The sequence below is a fragment of the Nicotiana tomentosiformis genome, chromosome 2 (assembly GCF_000390325.3).
Source record: "Nicotiana tomentosiformis chromosome 2, ASM39032v3, whole genome shotgun sequence".
NCBI lineage: Eukaryota > Viridiplantae > Streptophyta > Magnoliopsida > Solanales > Solanaceae > Nicotiana > Nicotiana tomentosiformis.
In genome coordinates, this window is record NC_090813.1 from 8,822,011 (window position 1) to 8,842,503 (window position 20,493).

Sequence of the window (20,493 nt, forward strand, 5' to 3'; positions counted from 1 at the left end):
TCTTCAAGAATGCAAGAGACGCATACAATGAGCAGTAGTTGTCACACGACATAGAACACTGTCAAGTTGCTCACAAAAGAAAAAATAAGGGGAAAGAAAAAGAAAAAAAGAAAAATGAGAGAGCTTTACTAGTGAAATCCCCATGGACAATGTAAGACGACGGTAAGTAGAGATAAATAAATGAGAGACTTGTTGGTGAAAACCCTCGGGGCACCACTAGTCGAAAGTGAGTCATGAAGTTGATGCAAAGAATTTGCACGAACAAGCCCGACTTCAAAGGTCATAAGAATGGCAAAAAGGAAGATTGGATTAGTTTGATAGATCGGCCATTAAGTCCAAAATGCATGTCATGATTTATTAAGGCTAGTTATTGAAAACAAAACTCTTCCTTCTGTCTTTCCCAACATGGGCATTTCTTGTTAATACTGTTTCTTTGCATCATTGTGCCCCTTCACTCTAGGTCAGTCCTTGTAAAAACAAGCAAGAAAAGATTTCAAAATCTGTTACCAGCTTTTCAGTTGCACAAAGTAAATTTGGCCAACACACTCAGTTGTTACTGTCAATATACCTTGAGCATTCGTGCAAAGGCTCCCACCAAAAGACTCTTGTTAGCCTACTTGGCGCATGCAAAGATAACTTATGATTCTCTCTGGCTGACAAATTGCTCAAAAAAGCAGGAATTCATCCAAGCAACGATCAAGATATCAGGAAAGGTCACCTAAGCAACGATCTCTAGTTAGGATAAGACTAATTGAGCCACAAAAGACCAATGGCATTGAGAGAGAAACAATCAGGGTTGATACAGAAAGTAAAGGTCCCTTGAAAGCAACAACATAGTCTCCCTACAGTGCAGCCAACTACCAATATAGTCGGTCTTCTAAAAGAGAATGGACACAAAGTCGAGCTGCCAAAGGCATCAAGGCCACAAACCCACCACCACTTTCAAAACAGACAAAATTTTCTTTGTTTGAAATAGGAACGAAGCAGTGCAAGGAAAGTGGTTCAAAAAAAGAAAGAAAAAAAAAGAGAAAGAAGAGAAGAGAAGAGCCGACAAAGGGGAGTTTCTCAAATCTTTGCCTTTATTTGTCTTGCTGGTGTGCATAAAATCCCGCCATTGCTCTTCACATTTTTTCTTCCTAGGGTAATACGTCCTAGTCTGATGGATTTTTCTTCCAATAAAAATCTTTGTCTCATGAATCGTTCTTCTAAGATAAGAAAACCTAGTCTGATAAATTTTCTCCTAGGATCGAAATCTTAGACTGATGAATCTAGTCTGATGAATCTTTCTCCTAGGATAGAAATCTTAGTCTGATGATTCTTTCTCCTAAGATATAAAAAAAATCTAGTCTGATGAATATTTCTCCTAAGATAAGAAAACCTAGTATGATGAATATTTCTTCTAGGATAGAAATCTTAGGCTGATGAATCTTTCTCCTAAGATAACAAAAAAAATACCTAGTCTGATTAACTTTCTCCTAGGATAGACGTCTTAGTCTAATGAATCTTTCTCCTAAGATAAGAAAACCTAGTCTGATAAATTTTCTCCTAGGATATAAAAAGAAAAAAAGGGGGCAATTTGTTTAAAAGAATGATTTTCTCAACAAAAAAAAATGAAAATGATTTTTTTTTTCTCAAAAACAAATCCTTCTCGATTCGTTTTAGCATAGGGTACACAATTCCCTAGTATCATTTTCCAACATAGGGTCTCCACTCCCTAGTTGATTTTATTTTACACATAGGATCTCCACTCCCTAGTCTCCTTTTTCAACATAGGGCCTCCACTCCCTAGTTGATTTTATTTTAGACATAAGGTCTCCACTCCCTAGTCTCATTTTCCAATATAGGGTCTGTAACAACCCGGCCGGTCATTATCATAGTAATAGCCTCGATCCCCTATTTACTGCTTCTCCCATATCTATTTCTGCTATTGTGACTTGTCGGGAGGGTTCCTTTTGATTTTTGGAGTGTTTTGGGATACTTAGTCCCTAAATGGAGGTTTAAGCCTTAGGATTTGGACCGTAGTCAGAAATGTGTGAAGACGACTCCAGAATGAAATTCTATTGGTTCTGTTAGCTCCGTTATGTGATTTTGGAATAAGGGACATATCCGAATTATGTTTTGGAGGTCCTTAGCTTATTTAGGCTTGAAATGGCGAAAGTCGGATTTTTGGAGATTTTGACTGGTAGCGGACCTTTTGATAGCGGGGTCGGATTATAATTCTGGAAGTTGGAGTACGTTCGTAATGTTGAATATGACTTGTGTGCAAAATATGGGGTCAATCGGATGTGGTTTGGTTGGTTTCGGCATCAGTTGTCGAATTCGGAAGATTCAAGTTCTTTAGGTTTGAATCAGAGGATGATTTGTGATTTTACCCTTGTTTGATATGGTTTGAGGGCTCGACTAAGTTTGTATGGCATTTTAGGATTGGTTGGTATGTTTGGTCGAGGTCTCGGGGGCCTCGGGTGAGTTTCAGGTGCTTAACGGGTGAAAGCTTAGACTTAGAGGAATTCTGAAGTTGCTGGTTCTGGTGTTTTCGCACCTGCGGCGGCCCCGCAGAAGCGAGACTGGGATCGCATGTGCGCCTTTAGGCCGGGGAGTTAGTGGTCGCAGATGCGATGAGTGAGCCGCAGGAGCGGAGCCGCATCTGCAGAAGGGCAGTCGCAGATGCGAAGATGAGAAGGACCTAAGGTTTCGCAGAAGCAGACGATTAAGCACAGCAGATGCAGATATATGTGCGCAGGTGCGGAGCTGGGGAACTTAATGAAATTCCACAGGTGCGGAGCTTTAGTCGCAGAAGTTGTACCGCAGAACCGGTTAATGGACCGCGGGTGCAGTTTAACTAGTAGAAAAGGGGCCAAATCGAGGGTTTGATTCATTTCTTCATTTTTGGACTTGGGAGCTCGGGAATTGGCGATGTTTCGAGGGATTTTCAGAGAGAGCTTTGGGGTAACGATTCCTAACTCATTTTTGGTTGTATTTCATTAATCTATAGTTGTTTCCTTCATTTAATTACGGAATTTGAGTCAGAAAATTTGGAAAATGGGGGGAAACGTTCCCAACCGAATTTTTGAGTTTTGAGTGGGATTTAGACATCGGATTTTGATAATTTTGGTACGAGTGATCTCGTGAGTGAATGGGTGTTCATATTTGGTAACTTTTACCCGATTCTGAGACATGGGCCCGGGTAGACTTTTTAGGATGGATTTCGGAATTCTTATTAAAATTTTGATTTCATTAATTAAATTAGTTTATTATAGTTGTACTTATGATATGTAATTGTTTTTTGCTAGATTTGGGCCATTCGGAGTCGGATATTCGTGGAAAAGGCATTGTTACCGATTAATTTAGCTTGGTTCGAGGTAAGTGACTTGTCTAACTTTGTGTGGGGGAAATCCCTTTATGATTAGGAACTATTGTGCTACGTGAGCGCTGTGTACGTTAGGTGACGAGTACGTACATAGGCTAGTTGTGGAAAAATCCGATTTTCTTACTGAGCAGCAACCCGTTTTCCTTTTATTTTGAGTTATACCATTTTAATGAGTATTAATCTATTTTCATTCTTAATTGAGTTATTCCAATATGTATAGCTATCTTGTTTAGTCTAATACAGCATGTCTATGTGTCTTAATTGCTTATGTGAATTCTGTGCAGCATGCTTAGTGAATTTCCTGCTTCTTCCTTGACTGGTACTTAGTCTAAATCGTAATATTTTATGATGTAGTTGTATTTCTATTATTTGCGCTGCATATTTACTTTGGGACTACGGGACGATATTCCCGGAGATCCCCTTGTACTACATATTTACTTTGGGACTACGAAACGGTATTCCAGGAGATCCCCCTGTATTGCATATTTACTTTGGAACTATGGAACGGTATTCTGGGAGATCCCCTTGTCTTGCATATTTACTTTGGGACTACAGAACGGTATTCCAGGAGATCCCCCTGCACATTTACGTTTGGGACTACGAGACGGTATCTCGGGAGATCCCCTGTTGTATTCATGTGTATTGAGTTGTTACCTTCTATGAATTCTTTCTTGTTAAATTTCAATCTTTATTTTACTGTGATATTTCATTCTTGCCTTGCTTTATTATCATATTCAAGTAGGGCCCAGACCTGACCTCGTCACTACTCTACCGAGGTTAGGCTTGGCACTTACTGGGTACCGATTGTGGTGTACTCATGCTACTCTTCTGTACATGTTTTTCGTGTGCAGATCCAGGTGCTCCTTATCAGCCGCACTATCACTGAGCCGGGATAGCTTTGGAGACTTTGGTATATCTTTCGCGTACGCAGACCTCAAAGTCCCCTTTTTACTATTCCTCATGTCCATTATCTTCTATATTTTCTTTTGATAGACTCTGATGTATTGATACACTAGATTTTCCCTCGTGTAGTTTGTGATTCACGATGTTTCGAGTTTTGGGATTTGTTGTGTATTTTTTAATAGTTGGTTAAATTTATATTTTTATTTCATTATTTCGGAAAAATGTTAGGCTTACCTAGTTGTAGAGACTAGGTGTCGTCACGACATCACGCGGAGGGGAAATTGGATCGTGATAAGTTGGTATCAGAGCTCTAGGTTCATAGGTGTCGTGAGTCACAAGCTGGTTTATTAGAGTCTTGCGGATTGGTACGGAGACGTCTGTACTTATCTTCGGGAGGCTATGGAACTGTTAGGAAAATTTCACTACTTTGATTCCTTGTCGTGCGAAAATTGTTGACTTCAAAAAAATTCTAAACTTCTGTATTCTAATCTCTCACAGATGGTGAGGACACGTACAAGCAGATCTGATAACCAGGCACCCGCGCCCTCTACTATATCCACGAGAAGCCAGGGCCGGGGTAGAGGCCGAGGACATCCACGTGGTGCAGCCAGAGCACCCCGCGCGAGCTTCTACAAAGGAACCCCCAGTAGCTCCAGCTGGAGGGCAGACACTTGAGATACATGTTGTTGCACCATCCCTCCAGGAGACTCTAGCCCAGTTTCTGAGCATGTTCATCACCTTAGCTCAGGCTAGATTGATTCCACTTGCTCCTGCCACATCTCAGGCCAGAGGAGGAGCACAGACTCCCGTCGCCGGTACCCTAGAGCAGCGAGTTCAGGTTGACCAGGTTCCAGAAATTATACCACTGCAGTCGGTAGCTCCAGCTCAACCCGACGTTAGGGCAGCAGCTTCTAAGGTGGAGTAGCTCAGACTTGAGAGGTACAAGAAGTACCACCCACCTACCTTCAGCGGATTGGCTATAGATTATGTTCAGAGTTATTTGGAGGAGTGTCATCGTATTCTCCGTGCTATGGGTGTAGCGGAGACGAGCGGAGTTTCTTTTACTACATTCCAGCTTAGAGGAGAATCCTATCAGTGGTGGCGTGCTTATGAGTTGAGTAGTCCAGATGAGGCAATTTCGCTTACATGGACTCAGTTCTCGAACATATTTTTGTGAGAGTATGTCCCTCAGAGCTCAGGGGCTCATGGTGCTCGGAGTTTGAGCATTTGCGCCAAGGTGCTATGACTATGTCAGAGTATGCAGTCCGTTTCAGTGATTTGGCCCGACATGTACCGGCCTTGGTTGCCACAGTTCGAGAGAGTGTTCGACGGTTTATTGAGGGACTCTACCCTAGTATCCGAATTAGTATTGCCAGGGAGTTGGAGATGGATATTTCTTATCAGCAGGTTATGAGTATTACCAGGAGATTGGAGGGCATGTTTCCCAGAGATAGAGAGGAGAGAGAGACCAAGAGGTCTCAAGAGACTGGTTATTATTCTGGAGCTCGTGCCCCAGCAGCTCGCCATGGTATGGATTATGTGAGTCGCCTCGTTCATTCAGCTCTTCCAGTCATCAGTGGTGTCCCAACCCCTTCTAGGCCCCAAGAGCCTTATTATGCACCACTAATATCTAGTGTGCCTCCTGCATGAGGTGTTCCTAGTGGCCAGTCCAGCAGATCTAGCCTGAGCCAGCCACAATAGCCATGCCCTCCCAGAGCTTGTTTTGAGTGTAGCGACACTCGCCATATAGTGATGGATTGCCCCAGATTTAGGAGGGGTGCACCTCCAGAGACTTCTCAGCCACAGCGTGTTCCACCGGGTCCTCAAGCTATGATTACAGTGCTAGCTGCCACCCCACATGCTCAGCCAGCCCGAGGTGGAGGTCGGGGAGGTAGAGATCGCCCTAGAGGGGGAGTCCATGCCAGATATTATGCCCTTCCTGCTCGTACAGAGGCAGTTTCTTCTGATTTTGTCATTATAGGTATTGTTCCAGTCTGTCATAGAGATGTGTCGGTATTATTTGACCCAGGCTCTACATATTCTTATGTGTCCTCTTATTCTGCCCCGTATTTGGGCATATCTCGGGATTCTTTGAGTTCCCCTATTTATGTGTCTACTCCTGTGGGAGGTTTGCTTGTTGTGGACCGCAAGTATAGGTCGTGTTTGATTGCTCTTAGTGGTTTTGAGACCAAAACTGATTTATTATTGCTCAGCATGGTGAACTTTGATATTATTTTGGGCATGGACTGGTTGTCGCCCCATTATGCTATTCTTGATTGTCACGCTAAGACCGTGATACAGACTATGCCAGGATTTCCGCGATTAGAGTGGAGAGGTACCTTAGATTATACTCCCAGTAGAGTTATTTCATTTCTTAAAGCTCAATGAATGGTTGAGAAGGGGTGTGATGCATATATCGCGTATGTGAGAAACATCAGTATTGATACCCCTATAGTGGATTCAGTTCCAGTAGTGAGGGACTTTCCAGATGTGTTTCCAGCTGATCTTCCGGGCATGCCGGCTGACAGAGATATTGATTTTGACATTGATTTGTTGTCGGGCACTCAACCCATCTCTATTCCTCCATATCGCATGGATCCTCCTGTGTTGAAGGAGCAGTTACAGGAGTTTCTTGATAAGGGATTCAATCAGCCCAGTGTATCACCTTGGGGTGCTCCTATCTTATTTGTGAAGAAGAAGGATGGTTCTATGCGAATGTCTATTGATTACCGTCAGTTGAACAAAATCACAGTGAAGAACAGGTATCCATTGCCTCGTATTGATGACTTATTTGATCAGTTACAGGGTGCCAAAGTGTTTTCCAAGATTGACTTACGTTCAGGATATCATCAGTTGAAGATTCGGGAACCAGATATCCTGAAGACTCTTGTTATGTCTTTTGGGCTAACAAATGCCCCAGGAGCTTTTATGCACTTGATGCACAGTGTGTTCCGGCCTTATCTTCACTCTTTCGTCATTATGTTTATGGACGACATTCTGGTATACTCCCGGAGTCGGGAGGATCATGAGTAGCACCTGAGGACTGCGCTTCAGACCTTAAGAGAAAATAAGTTTTATGAAAAATTTTCAAAGTGTGAGTTTTGGCTAGACTCAGTGGCATTCTTGGGTCATATAATATCGAGTGAGGGGATCCAGGTGGATCCGAAGAAGATTGAAGCAGTGCAAAGTTATCCCAGACCATCCTCAACTATAGAGATCCAGAGTTTTCTTGGTTTTCGCAGGGTATTACCATCGATTTGTACAGGGTTTCTCATCTATTGCAGCACCTATGATTAGACTGACCCAGAAGGGTGCTCCGTTCAGGTGGACAGAGGAATGTGAGGAGAGCTTTCAGAAGCTCAAGACAGCTTTGACTACGGGCCCAGTATTGGTATTGCCTATAGGTTCGGGGTCTTATACTGTATATTGTGATGCATCGCGGATTGGTCTCTGCGCGGTGTTGATACAGGATGGTAGGGTGATTGCCTACGCATCCAAACAGCTAAAGGTGAATGAAAAGAACTATCTTGTCTATGAGATTTACACCGATCACTGGAGTTTGCAGCATCTATTCAAGCAGAAGGATCTTAATTTGCGTCAGATGTGGTGGTGGAGCTGCTTAAGGATTATGATATCACCATTTTATACCACCTTAGGAAGGCCAATGTGGTGGCCGATGCTTTGAGTTACCGGGCAGAGAGTTTGGGAAGCTTAGCATATCTACCAACAGCAGAGAGGCCCATGGCATTAGATGTTCAGGCCTTAGCCAACCAGTTTGTGAGATTAGATATCTCTGAGCCGAGTCGATTATTGTCATGTTTGGTCTCTCGGTCTTCTCTTTATGATCGCATCAGGGAGCATCGATATGATGACCCCAATTTGTTTTTCCTTAAGGACACGGTCCAGCACGGTGATGCTAAGGAGGTCATTATTGGAGATGATGGTGCATTGAAGATGCAGGGTAGGCTATGTGTGCCCAATGTAGATGGTTTGCGCGATTTGATTCTTCAGGAGGCTCACAGTTCACGATACTCTATTCATCTGGGTGCCGCGAAGATGTATCAGGACTTGAGGTAGCATTACTGGTGGAGGAGAATGAAGAAGGACATAGTGGAGTATGTGGCTCGGTGCCTAAATTTCCAGCAGGTGAAGTATGAGCATCAACGACCAGGTGGGTTGCTTCAGAAATTGGAGATTCCGAAATGGAAATGGGAGCGGATCACTATGGATTTCGTTGTTAGACTCCCACGGACTCAGTAGAGGTTTTTATGAAGTTTGGGTGATTGTGGATAGGCTGACCAAGTCGGCTCATTTCATTCTTGTGATGACTACCTATTCTTCCGAGCAGCTAGCTCGAATCTACATCCGTGAGATCGTCAGGCTTCATGTACGCAGTTTACATTACGATTCTGGAGAGCTGTACAATATGAGTTGGGTACTCGGGTTAAGTTGAGAACATCATTCCACCCTCAGATAGACGGGCAGTCTGAGAACACTATTCAGATATTAGAGGATATGCTTCGTGCGTGTGTGATAGATTTTGGGGGTGCTTGGGACCAGTTTTTGCCACATGCAGAGTTTGCTTATAACAATAGTTATCAGTCCAACATTCATATGGGACCGTATGAGGCTATGTATGGTAGGCGGTGTCGGTCCCTAGTGGGTTTGTTCGAGCCCGGCGAGGCCAGATTATTGGGTACGAACTTGGTTCAGGATGCCTTGGAAAATGTTAAGGTGATTCAGGATAGACTTTGCACAGACCATTCCAGATAGAAGAGTTATGCGGATCGGAAGGTTCGCGATGTGTCATTCATGGTTGGAGAGCGAGTCTTGCTCTGGGTTTCACCTATGAAGGGCGTTATAAGGTTTGGAAAGAAGGGCAAGCTGAGCCCAAGGTTCATTGGTACATTTGAGGTGTTGCGGCGAGTTAGGGAGGTTGCTTATGAGCTTGCCTTGCCTCCCGGTGTAGCAGGAGTTAATAGCAGGATATGAGCAGTCGTTATCCTCATCATTTCACCACTTTAGGTAGACCTCTATGCTCGTTCGAGGACGAACAATTATTTTAAGAGGGGGGATGTAACCACTCGGCCGGTCGTTTTGAGAGTAATAGCCCTGATACCCTATTTTCTACTTCTCCCATATCTATTTCTGCTATTGTGACTTGCCGGGAGGGTTCGTTTTGGTTTTTGGAGTGTTTTGGGACACTTAGTTCTTAAATAGAGGTTTAAGCCATAGGATTTGGACTGTAGTCGGAACTGTGTAAAGACGACTCCGGAATGGGATTATGTCGATTCTGTTTGCTCCATTAGGTGATTTTGGACTTAGGGACATGTCCGGATTGTATTTTGGAGGTCCGTAGCTTATTTAACCTGGAAATGGCGAAAGTTAATTTTTTGGAGATTTTGACCGGTTGTGGAATTTTTGATATCGGGGTCGGATTCCGATTCTGAAAGTTGAAGTAGGTCTGTAATGTTGAATATGACTTGTGTGAAAAATTCGGGGTCAATCGGATGTGGTTTGGTTGGTTTCGGCATCGGTTGTCAAATTCGGAAGTTTCAAGCTCTTTAGGTTTGAATTGGAGGATGATTTGTGATTTTAGCGTTGTTTGATGTGGTTTGAGGGCGCGACTAAGTTCGTATGGTGTTTTAGGATTGATTGGTATGTTTGGTCGAGGTCTTGGGGCCTCGGGTGAGTTTCGGGTGCTTAACGGGTGAAAGCTTGGACTTAGAAGAATTCTGAAGTTACTGGTTCCGGTGTTTTCACACCTGCGGCAGCCCCGTAGAAGCGAGGCTGGGATCGCAGGTGCGCCTTTAGGCCGGGGAGTCAGTGGTCAAAGATGCAACGAGTGAGCCACAGGAGCGGAGCCGCATCTGCGGAAGAGCAGTCAAAGATGCGGAGATGAGAAGGACCTAAGGTTCCGCACAAGTAGACGATTGAGACAGAAGAGCATCCGCAGATGCGGATATATGTGCGTAGGTGTGGAGCCAGAGAACTTAATGAAATTCCGCAGGTGCGGATCTTTAGTCGCAGAAGCGGTTAATGGACTGCATGTGCTGTTTAACTGGGGTAGAGTTTGCTACTTTTCAGCTAAAGGGCAGAGCCCGTAGATGGTGGCAGTCTTATGTTCTTAGTAGAGCAGCAGATTCTCCTCCCATGACTTGGGACAGGTTCACCCGTATCTTCCTGGACAGGTATATTCCACCCTCCCAGAGGGAAGAGTTGCTGTTTCAGTTTGAGCAGCTCCAGCAGGGTCAGATGTCAGTGAGCTATTATGAGGCGAGGTTTTTTAAGTTATCTCGCCATGCACTTATGATACTCCTTACTGAGGCGGAGAGAGTGTGAAGGTTTGTTGCGGGTTTACATACTGGCATTCAGGCCACTATGGCTCGAGAGATTGAGATGGGTACTTCTTATGAGCTAGTCGTGGAGATAGCCTGCAGGATTGAGGGTGTACATCAGCAGAGCCGAGAGTAGGTTATGAGAGATAAGCGGTTCAGGTATTCGGGAGAGTTCAGAGGTGCTCCGTCTGGGGGCAGAGGTCAGTTCGTGAGAGGGCAGTCCAGCAGGCCCCTATATCCAGCACCACCACCTTCTCGAGGTGCTCCAGTGCGACTCTATCTCAGTGCTATACCAGAGAGTTCTTATCGCCCACCAGCTATTCAGGGTCCTCCCAGTGGGTATTCAGTTCCCCAGGGCCAGACTCTTAGTCAGCAGCCCATCGCACCAAAGAGTTATTACGAGTACGAGGATCCCAGTCACATACGAAGATTCTGCCCCAAGCTTCGGGGTAAACTAGTGCAACAGGGTCAGCAGCCTACGATTACCGAACCAGTTGCTCCACTAGTTGTCCAACCACCAAGAGGTGGAGGACAGGTGGGTAGGGGTCGTCCTAGAGGTAGAGGTCAGCCAGGTGGAGGCCAGTCAGTTGGCGCTTCAGCTCGGTTCTATGCTTTTCCGGTAAGACCAGATACAGAGGCCTCAGATGCCGTGATTACAGGTATTATTTCTGTTTGCGGCAAAGATGCCTCAGTATTAATTGATCCAAGATCTACGTATTCATATGTGTCATCTCTATTTGCTCCATTCCTGGGTGTTTCTCGTGAGTCCTTGAGTACTCATGTTTATGTGTCCACTTCTGTGGGTAATTCTGTTATTGTGAACCGGATCTACCGGTCCTGTATTATTACATTATGTGGTTATGAAACTAGATCAAATGTTTTACTGCTTGAGATGACTGACATTGAAATTATTCTGGGCATGGACTGGTTATCTCCATATCATGCTATTCTAGATTGTCATGCCAAGACTATTACCTTGGCTATGCCAGTGTTGCCTAAGCTGGAGTGGAAGGGTTCGTCTGTTAGTTCATTTAATCGAGTTATTTCTTTTATAAAGGCTCAATACATGGTTGAGAAGGGTTGTTTGGCTTATCTAGCCTATGTTCGGGATACTACTGTAGAGACTCCGGCTATTGATTCAGTGCCTGTAGTTCGAGAGTTCTTCGATGTATTTCCTTCAGATCTTCTAGGTATGCCACCTCATCGTGATATTGATTTTTGTACTGACTTAACTCCAGATACCCAGCCTATATCTATCCCACCGTATTGCATGGCTCCGAAAGAACTGAAATAATTGAAAGAACAGCTTGAGGAGTTACTAGCCAACGGGTTCGTCAGACTGAGCGTATCGCCTTGGGGTGGACCGATATTATTTGTGAAGAAGAAGGATGGAACAATGCGGATGTGTATTGATTATCGCCAATTGAAAAAAGATACTATTAAGAACAAGTGCCTGTTGCCGCGTATTGATGATCTACTTGACCAGTTGCAGGGTGCTAGGGTGTTCTCTAAGATCGACTTGAGGTTGCGGTACCATCAGTTGAAGATTAGGGATTTGGATGTTCCAAAGACTGCTTTCCGAATTGGATATGGTCATTATGAGTTTCTGGTAATGTCCTTCGGTTTAACTAACGCCCCGGCAGTGTTTATAGATTTGATAAACAGGGTATTCAGGCCATATATTGATTCGTTTTTCATTGTCTTCATTGATGACATTTTGATCTACTCCGCAGTAAGGAAGAGCATGAGCAGCATATGAGAGTAGTGCTTCAGACGTTGCGGGAACAAAAGCTAAATGCTAACTTCTCTAAATGTGAGTTTTGGCTAGAGTCTGTAGCATTTTTTGGGCATATTGTATCGGGTGAAAGCATTAAATTTGATCCCAAAAAGATTGAGACAGTTCAAAATTGGCATTGTCCCACTTCGGCGACTGAAATCGGGAGTTTTCTAGGTTTAGCAGGTTATTATCGTCGATTCGTGGAAGGCTGTTTATCTATTGCAGCACCTTAGACCAAATTAACCCAGAAGGGTGCTCCGTTCCGATGGTCCGATAATTGTGAGGTGAGCTTTCAGAAGCTCAAGACAGCATTGACTACAGGACCAGTGTTAGTGTTGCCTTCCGGTCCGGGGATGTATACAGTATATTGTGACGCTTCACGCGTTGTCTTAGGTTGTGTATTGATGTAGGAAGGGCGAGTTATTGCATATGCTTCATATCAGTTGAAGCCCCATGAGAAGAATTATCCGGTACATGATTTGGAGTTAGCTGTGATTGTTCAAGCTCTTAAGATTTGGAGGCATTATCTTTATGGGGTGTCTTGTGAAGTTTACACTGATCATCGCAGTTTGCAGCATTTGTTCAAGCAGAGGGACCTAAATTTGAGGTAGCGCAGATGGCTAGAATTGCTAAAAGATTATGATATTACTATCCTATATCATCCGGGCAAAGCAAATGTGGTTGCAGACGCCTTGAGTAGAAAGGCGTAGAGTATGGGTAGTTTGGCTTTCATTTCAGTAGAGAAGAAGCCATTAGCTTTGGATATTCAGTCCTTAGCCAACAGACTTGTGCGGGTGGATATTTCAGAGCCCAGCCGAGTTCTTGCATATGTTGTAGCTCAGTCTTCACTATTTGAGCAGATCAAGGCTCACCAGTATGATGATCCACACTTAATGGTTCTTCGAGAAACGGTACTACGGGGTGGTGCCAAGGAAGTTACTATTGAAGCGGATGGTGTTCTGCGACTCCAGGATCGTCTATGTGTTCCTCATGTGGATGGACTGAGGAAAAAGATCCTAGATGAGTCACACAGTTCTCGGTATTCTATTCATCCAGGTGCTACAAAGATGTATGGTGACCTGAGAAAACATTATTGGTGGCGACGAATGAAAAAGGACATAGTTGAGTATGTAGGTAGGTGTCTAAATTACCAGCAAGTTAAATATGAGCACCAGAGTTCAGGTGGCCTACTTCAGCAGGTGACTATACCATAGTGGAAATGGGAACGCATCACTATGGACTTTGTAGTCGGGTTGCCGCGGACCATGCAGAATTTTGATGTAGTTTGGGTCATTGTCGACAGGTTGACCAAGTCGGCACACTTTATTCCTGTTGTGACTACGTATACTTCAGAGAGGTTGGCCCAGATATATATTCAGGAGATAGTTCGGTTGCACGGTGTGCCAATTTCTATCATATCAGATAGAGGCCCTCAGTTTACTTCACATTTCTGGAGAGCACTACAGAGTGAATTGGGGACCCGTGTAGAGCTCAGAACAGCCTTTCATCTGCAGACCGACAGGCGGTCAGAGCGGACAATTCAGATTTTGGAGGATATGCTTAGGGCATGTGTGATTGACTTTGGAGGTCAGTGGGATCATTTCTTTACTTTGTCCGAGTTTGCTTATAATAACAGTTACCAATCTAGCATCGAGATGGTTCCATTTGAGGCTTTATATGGTCGGTGATGTCATTCGACCATCGGATGGTTTGAGCTCGGTGAGGCTAAGCTATATGGTACTGATTTGGTGAAAGATGCCTTGGAAAAGGTAAATTTGATTAAGGAGCGACTTCGTACAGTGCAGTCTAGACAGAAGAGTTACGCAGATCAGAAAGCGTGTGATTTATCATTTATGATGGGTGAAAAAGTTCTCTTGAAAGTTTTGCCGATGAAGGGAATCATGAGATTTGGGAAAAAAGGGAAATTGAGCCCAAGGTTTATAGGCCCATTTGAGGTGTTGAGACGAGTTGGGGAGGTTGCTTATGAGATTGCATTGCCTCCCAGTCTATCGGGAGTTCATCCGGTTTTCCATGTATCTATTGTCTGGAAGTATCATGCCGACCTATCACATGTGCTAGATTTCAGCACAGTTCAACTAGATAATAGTTTGGGCTATGAAGAAGAACCAATTGCCATTGTTGATAAACAGGTTCGCTAGTTGAGGTCCAAGAGGATTTCTGCAGTAAAAGTCCAGTGGAGGGGGCAACCAATTGATGAAGCGACTTGGGAGGCCGAGCAAAACTTGTGGAGCAGATATTCACACTTATTCAGCACTCCAGGTACAATTCTAAACCCGTTCGAGGACGAACGTTTATTTAAGAGGTGCAGAATGTAATGACCCAACAGGTCATTTTGACTTTTAGAACCCCGTTCCCTAAAATAAATTTTTTTGTATGTGCTTTTAATGATTTATGACTTGTGGGGATGGTTGGTTCGGGATTTGAAAGTGTTTGGGTTGAAATCGGAACACTTGATTCCTTAAGTTCGCTTTAAAAGGCCAAGTTTGACTTCGATCAACATTTTGAGAAAATGACCCCAGAATAGAATTTTGACGATTCCAACAGCTCTGTATGGTGATTTTGGACTTAGGATCGTGTTCGAAATTTTATTTGGAAGTCCGTAGTTAAATTAGGCTTGAAATGGCTAAAATAGAAATTTAATTTTGCAAATTTGATCGGGGTGTTGACTTTTTGATATCGGAGTCGGAATCCAGTTCTAAAAATTTTCATAGCTCTGTTATGTCATTTATGACTTGTGTGCAAAATTTGAGGTCAATCGGACTTGATTTGATAGGTTTCGAAATCGAATGTAGAAGTTGGAAATTTTAAGTTTCATTAAGCTAGAATTGGAGCATAATTTGTGGTCTAGGCATAATTTTATGTGATTTAAGGTTTTAAATAAGTTCGTATGATATTTTAGGACTTGTTGGTATATTTGGTTGAGGTCCCGAGGGCATCGGGTGAGTTTTGGATGGTTAACGGATCAAAAGTTAGACTTAAAACAACTGCTGCAATTTTTCCTTTCTGCTCGAAATTCTGGGCTGTGATCGAGCCCAAGATCGAGGCCCAATATCGAGCCCAAGATCGAGGCACAGGATCGAGATCCAAGATCGAGGCCATGATCGAGGGTCATGATCGAAGGCCCATACACGGACGAAGTTTTAATTAATTTCAGAATTTTTATTGAAAATGTAGTATTTTCTTATGAAATTGATTCTATAATTTTTGGTGACTGTATCAAATTATTTTTGGTTAGATTCGAGCCATTCATAGTTGGATAATCGAGGAAAGGGTCTACTAGTAGATTAAATTGGAGCAAGACGAGGTAAGTCTCTTGTCTAATCTTGTGAGGGAAAAATTATCCCATAGGTAATTAAAGTAATAATTGTTGCTAATTGTGAGGGCTACGTATGCACAAGGTGACGAGAGTCCATGCGTAGCTACTATTAATGCTAAAGTCTGGGTAATTTAGGACTCAAAGCATGAATTACTTGTATAAATTGTACTCTTTGTTTAATTACTATTATTTGATATATATATATATATATATATATATATATATATATATATATATATATATATATATATATATATTTTTTTTTTTTTTTTGAATGTCAGATAAAACTATTAAAGGATGGAAATCTCATATACTTGATTTTCTATTTAAATTAATTAATTGTTAAGAGAAATTGTTCTTCCTCCCGAATTTATCTTATAATAAATATACTCTCCTTCCGGAGGTACATAAGAAAATATCTTAGTTTCTTGTGGAGCGGGCCGAACGCCTCGGCAGGATAGATGCATCTATGGATCGTGACGCACGTCCATCGACAGTGTACATGACACTCTAGATCGGGACGTACGACCTCGACAGAAATCGTGCCCAATAATAATAATTACACGATACTTTGATAGTTTATTGCAGCTTTTAAAGCTAATTGATAAATTGAAAATTTATTGGAATTGAAGGAATTTAATTAATATATTGAGAATTGTTGCATTTGAAAGAATTTAATTATTTCTGCTGGTTAAAGAAAATTTATTGTAAATTTTATAAATAATGTTGATCTAGATATTGCTATTTTTATTTTATTTATTATTATTGACTCTTAGTGGGTGTCAAGTCGGCTATCTCGTCTATACCACTTCGAGATTAGGCTTGATACTTACTGGGTACACGTTCTTTACGTACTCATGCTACACTTGCTGCACTTTTTGTGCAGGACTTGAGGCAAGTACTAGTGGAGGACCTATCATCTTACACCTGCGTTATCCAGAGGCGTAGTGGTGAGCTGCCTTTTAGAGTCGTTATGCATCTACCAGTGTCTCTTCTTGTATTTACATTCTGTCTGTTTTATTTCAGACAGTATTTGAATTTTTGTATAATCTACTAGATGCTCATACACTTGTGACACCGGGTCTTGGCACACACACTAGTAGAATTTATTTTTGGATTTAATCCCTCTCCTGGATTTTTAATTACTAGATCTTTTCATATTGTCTAGATTCCTGCAAGTAAAAAGAGTTTAATTACTCGGTTAATCTTAAAAGAATTAAATGTGGGTTTAAATTAATATTTGGCTTGCCTAGCTATAGTGTTAGGCGCCATCACGACCTATAGGTGAAATTGGGTCATGACAGGAACGGTATTCTGGGAGATCCCTCGGTCTTGCATATTTACTTTGGGACTACGAAACAGTATTGCGGGGGATTCCCCTGCACATTTACGTTTGGGACTACGAGACGGTATCTCGGGAGATCCCCTGTTGTATTTTTGTGTATTGAGCTGTTACCTTCTATGAATGCTTTCTTGTTAAATTTCAGTCTTTATTTTACTACGCTATTTCATTCTTGCCTTGCTTTATTATCATATTCCAGTAGGGCTCGGACCTGACCTTGTCACTACTCTACCGAGGTTGGGCTTGGCACTTACTGGGTACCAATTGTGATGTACTCATGCTACTCTTTTGCACATGTTTTTCGTGTGCAGATCGAGGTGCTCCTTATCAGCCGCACTATCAGTGAGCCGAGACAGCTTTAGAGACTTCAAGGTATATCTGCAACGTCCGCAGACCTCGGAGTCCCCTTCCTACTCTTCCTCATGTCCATTATATTCTTTATTTTCTTTTGATAGACTCTGATGTATAGATACACTAGATTTTTCCTCCTGTAGTTTGTGATTCACGATGTTCCGGGTTTTGGAATTTGTTGTGTATTTTTGAATAGTTGGTTAAATTTATATTTTTATTTCATTATTCCGCCAAAATGTTAGGCTTACCTAGTTGTAGAGACTAGGTGCCGTCACGACGTCACACGGAGGGGAAATTGGGTCGTGACTGGGTCTCCACTCCCTAGTTGATTTTATTTTAGATATAGGGTCTCCACTCCCTAGTTGATTTTATTTTAGACATAGGGTCTCCACTCCCTAGTATCCTTTTCCAACATAGGGTCTCCACTCCCTAGTTGATTTTATTTTAGACATAGGGTCTCCACTCCCTAGTCTCCTTTACAACATAGGGTATTCACTCCCTAGTTGATTTGATCTTAAATGTAGGGTACACCACTACCTGATATCTTTGCCAATATAGGGTATACCATTCCCTGGCCACACTTTTCCAACATAAGGTACATAAATCCTTAGTTGAGACATCCTTTTGACAATAAAGGAACACCATCCAAAAAACAACCAAAAACAAAACAATAAAAAATATATTATGATCTTTTCGGGGTACACCTTTCCCAACTTTTTATTTCTTTCAATAATGAAGTAGTTTAGAGTTTGTTTTACAAATAACTCACAAAAGTTTCCTAGTAAAAACTGGGGCAGAAATATTTGGTTCGTTTGTTTGTTTTGGTGCTTGAGCAGGTTATACCTCGAGGCACAGGGTTCGAGATGACCAAAAAGAAGTCTCAATCCAAAATAGAGAAAAGAAAAGGAAAAGAAGTGAACTCAAAATACATAAGCAAATGAGAGATGTCAACTGCTCAAGACATGGTTAAAGTCACGAGCATTGCAGTCCCCATTTTCATCAGAAGAATCCGTAGAGGAATGAACTAGCACCTGCAGCTAGCAAGCATCAAGGTTCTAATCAAAAGTCTGCATGAAGAACCGTTCAAGGCTCAAGATCAAGCTTTAGAAGACTTATAGATAGGAATCTTGTAATTCATAGCTGATAGGTTTGTTTAGTTCCTTTAGATTTTGATTTTTTTGTAAAAACAGGACCACGGACCGGAACCTCTAACGGTACCTCACTCGAATCTCTCATCCTCTCCACATACTCCATCACTTCATTTACCTCTGAACTACACGCGGCCTGATTCCTTTATAGCCAAGGATATGTAGGCAGCTCAGATACCAGGGCTCGGTCACAATCTTCTATCTATCTTTCTTTTCTTTTGAATAAGTGTTGGGTCAGAAATCAATTACGTCGCTTACTTATTTCTTTGCTCAAAAACACTTCGTGTTTCCAAGCAAAGAGGGGCAGCTGTAAGCACGTAATTTTTGACCTACATATTAGAATTATCTTTGATAGTCTTAGTATTTTTATAATATTTATTTGAGTTTATTTCTATTGGATTTCACTTTATTATTAATTTTAATTCTAGTTTTAAAGCAAAAAAATTGAAAAATACAAAAATAGTTTCATTGTTTCTATTTAATTCAGGTATTAGGTATTTTTAGAAAGATATTATTTTTAGCCCATTTTTATTTTAGTATAATCCTTGAAAATACCAAAAAATAGTTTCATGTCATAATATATTTACTTTAATTAATTAGGATTGATTTTACATTTTTACGGTGTTATTTTAGAAAAGAAATTAATATGTTTTTTTAGCCAAATTGCAAGAATTATATAACTAAAGGGCCAATTTTATTACCCAATACCCTCCAACTTGCCAAGCCCAATCTATTAGCCCAATATACCATCAGATTATATTACCCTAAAAAAGAATAATAAAGGAGCTCTCATGCTCTCATTTGGAAGACTCAGCCGGCACCCCTCATAAGAGAACCCTCCATCATCTCTTTCTCTAAACTAAAAAAAAAATAGACAAAATACAGAGAAAAGAGAAAGCACCTTCTCTAGCTCCAAAGTACCATTTAAAGATCCCCAAAAACGGATCTCAGATTCACCCAAAATGCAATAGTAAAACGATCACAAAACCAACCCCAAAAGCACTCCTTCTTTGATCGAAAATTGCTGGTTAACAATCCTCTGTTTCAGTCACGTAAAATAAGCCTTATATCATCGCAAAAATGCCCCAACCCAGTGCGAAAATAATCTTGAAACCACCATCCAAACCCGATAGAGATGAGTCTGTTCGGCAACATCGATTTCGGTCCAAGGTTCTAGTCTGTAGCTCGCTTGAGGATTACTGTTCTAGAGCTTCTATTTCCATTGTATCCACTCTAAAATTTCAGCAATAGAATGTATGTTCTTCCATCTTTTTCACTGGTTATTTCATCTTTGTGTCTCGTTATTTGTCGGCATAAATGAATAGACGACATAAAACTTTATTTCATTTTTATTGATGCTTGGTCGTTTAATCTGATTATTCCTTTGTTTCCTGGGTTAATGTTTGAAGTTAATCTTATTTTAGTTTGATGAAATCTCAAATGGGATCTTATATTGAATAAAACCAATAATGTCAACAGTAGAGAATATTGAGTTGTATGGATTTTTGGTTAAACTTTCATTTTAGTTAGACTCGTAGATAGAATTGATCAAATAATTTTGCATTTAAATGTTCTATGTGTATTTGTATAAACTTTGGTTTTGTTGAGTTAAGCGTTGGTCTTTGTTGGTAAATTCGAATTAAGAGTATTGTGGCTTTAGATAAAATTAGCATACGTGAGTAGTAACTTTGACATTGGAAAGTGTTGGACTTTTTTTAATTTTATTTGTATTTTTTAAATTTTGACATCACAAGCTGCATCCATATCTGTCCACAATGTTATATCCATAAATCACGCCTTACAATAATCTCAAATTAGATTAGGAAATAAATCACAAACATTGTAGCTTGCTTTAGGCGCGATTAAATAAATTATCGTGACTATGGGTACAGTTCCCGTGGCATAGTCGTGATCCATAATCCCCAATTCG

General features: G+C 41.6%; 1 protein-coding gene across 1 annotated transcript; it reads left to right on the top strand.

Annotated features, from left to right (window-relative positions):
• The first annotated feature begins 5,416 nt into the window (after nucleotides 1-5,416).
• LOC138904311 (uncharacterized) lies at nucleotides 5,417-5,920 on the top strand. Its single transcript, XM_070192812.1, has one exon. The coding sequence runs from the start codon at nucleotides 5,417-5,419 to the stop codon at nucleotides 5,918-5,920; it is 504 nt and encodes a 167-aa protein (XP_070048913.1).
• The last annotated feature ends 14,573 nt before the right edge of the window (nucleotides 5,921-20,493 follow it).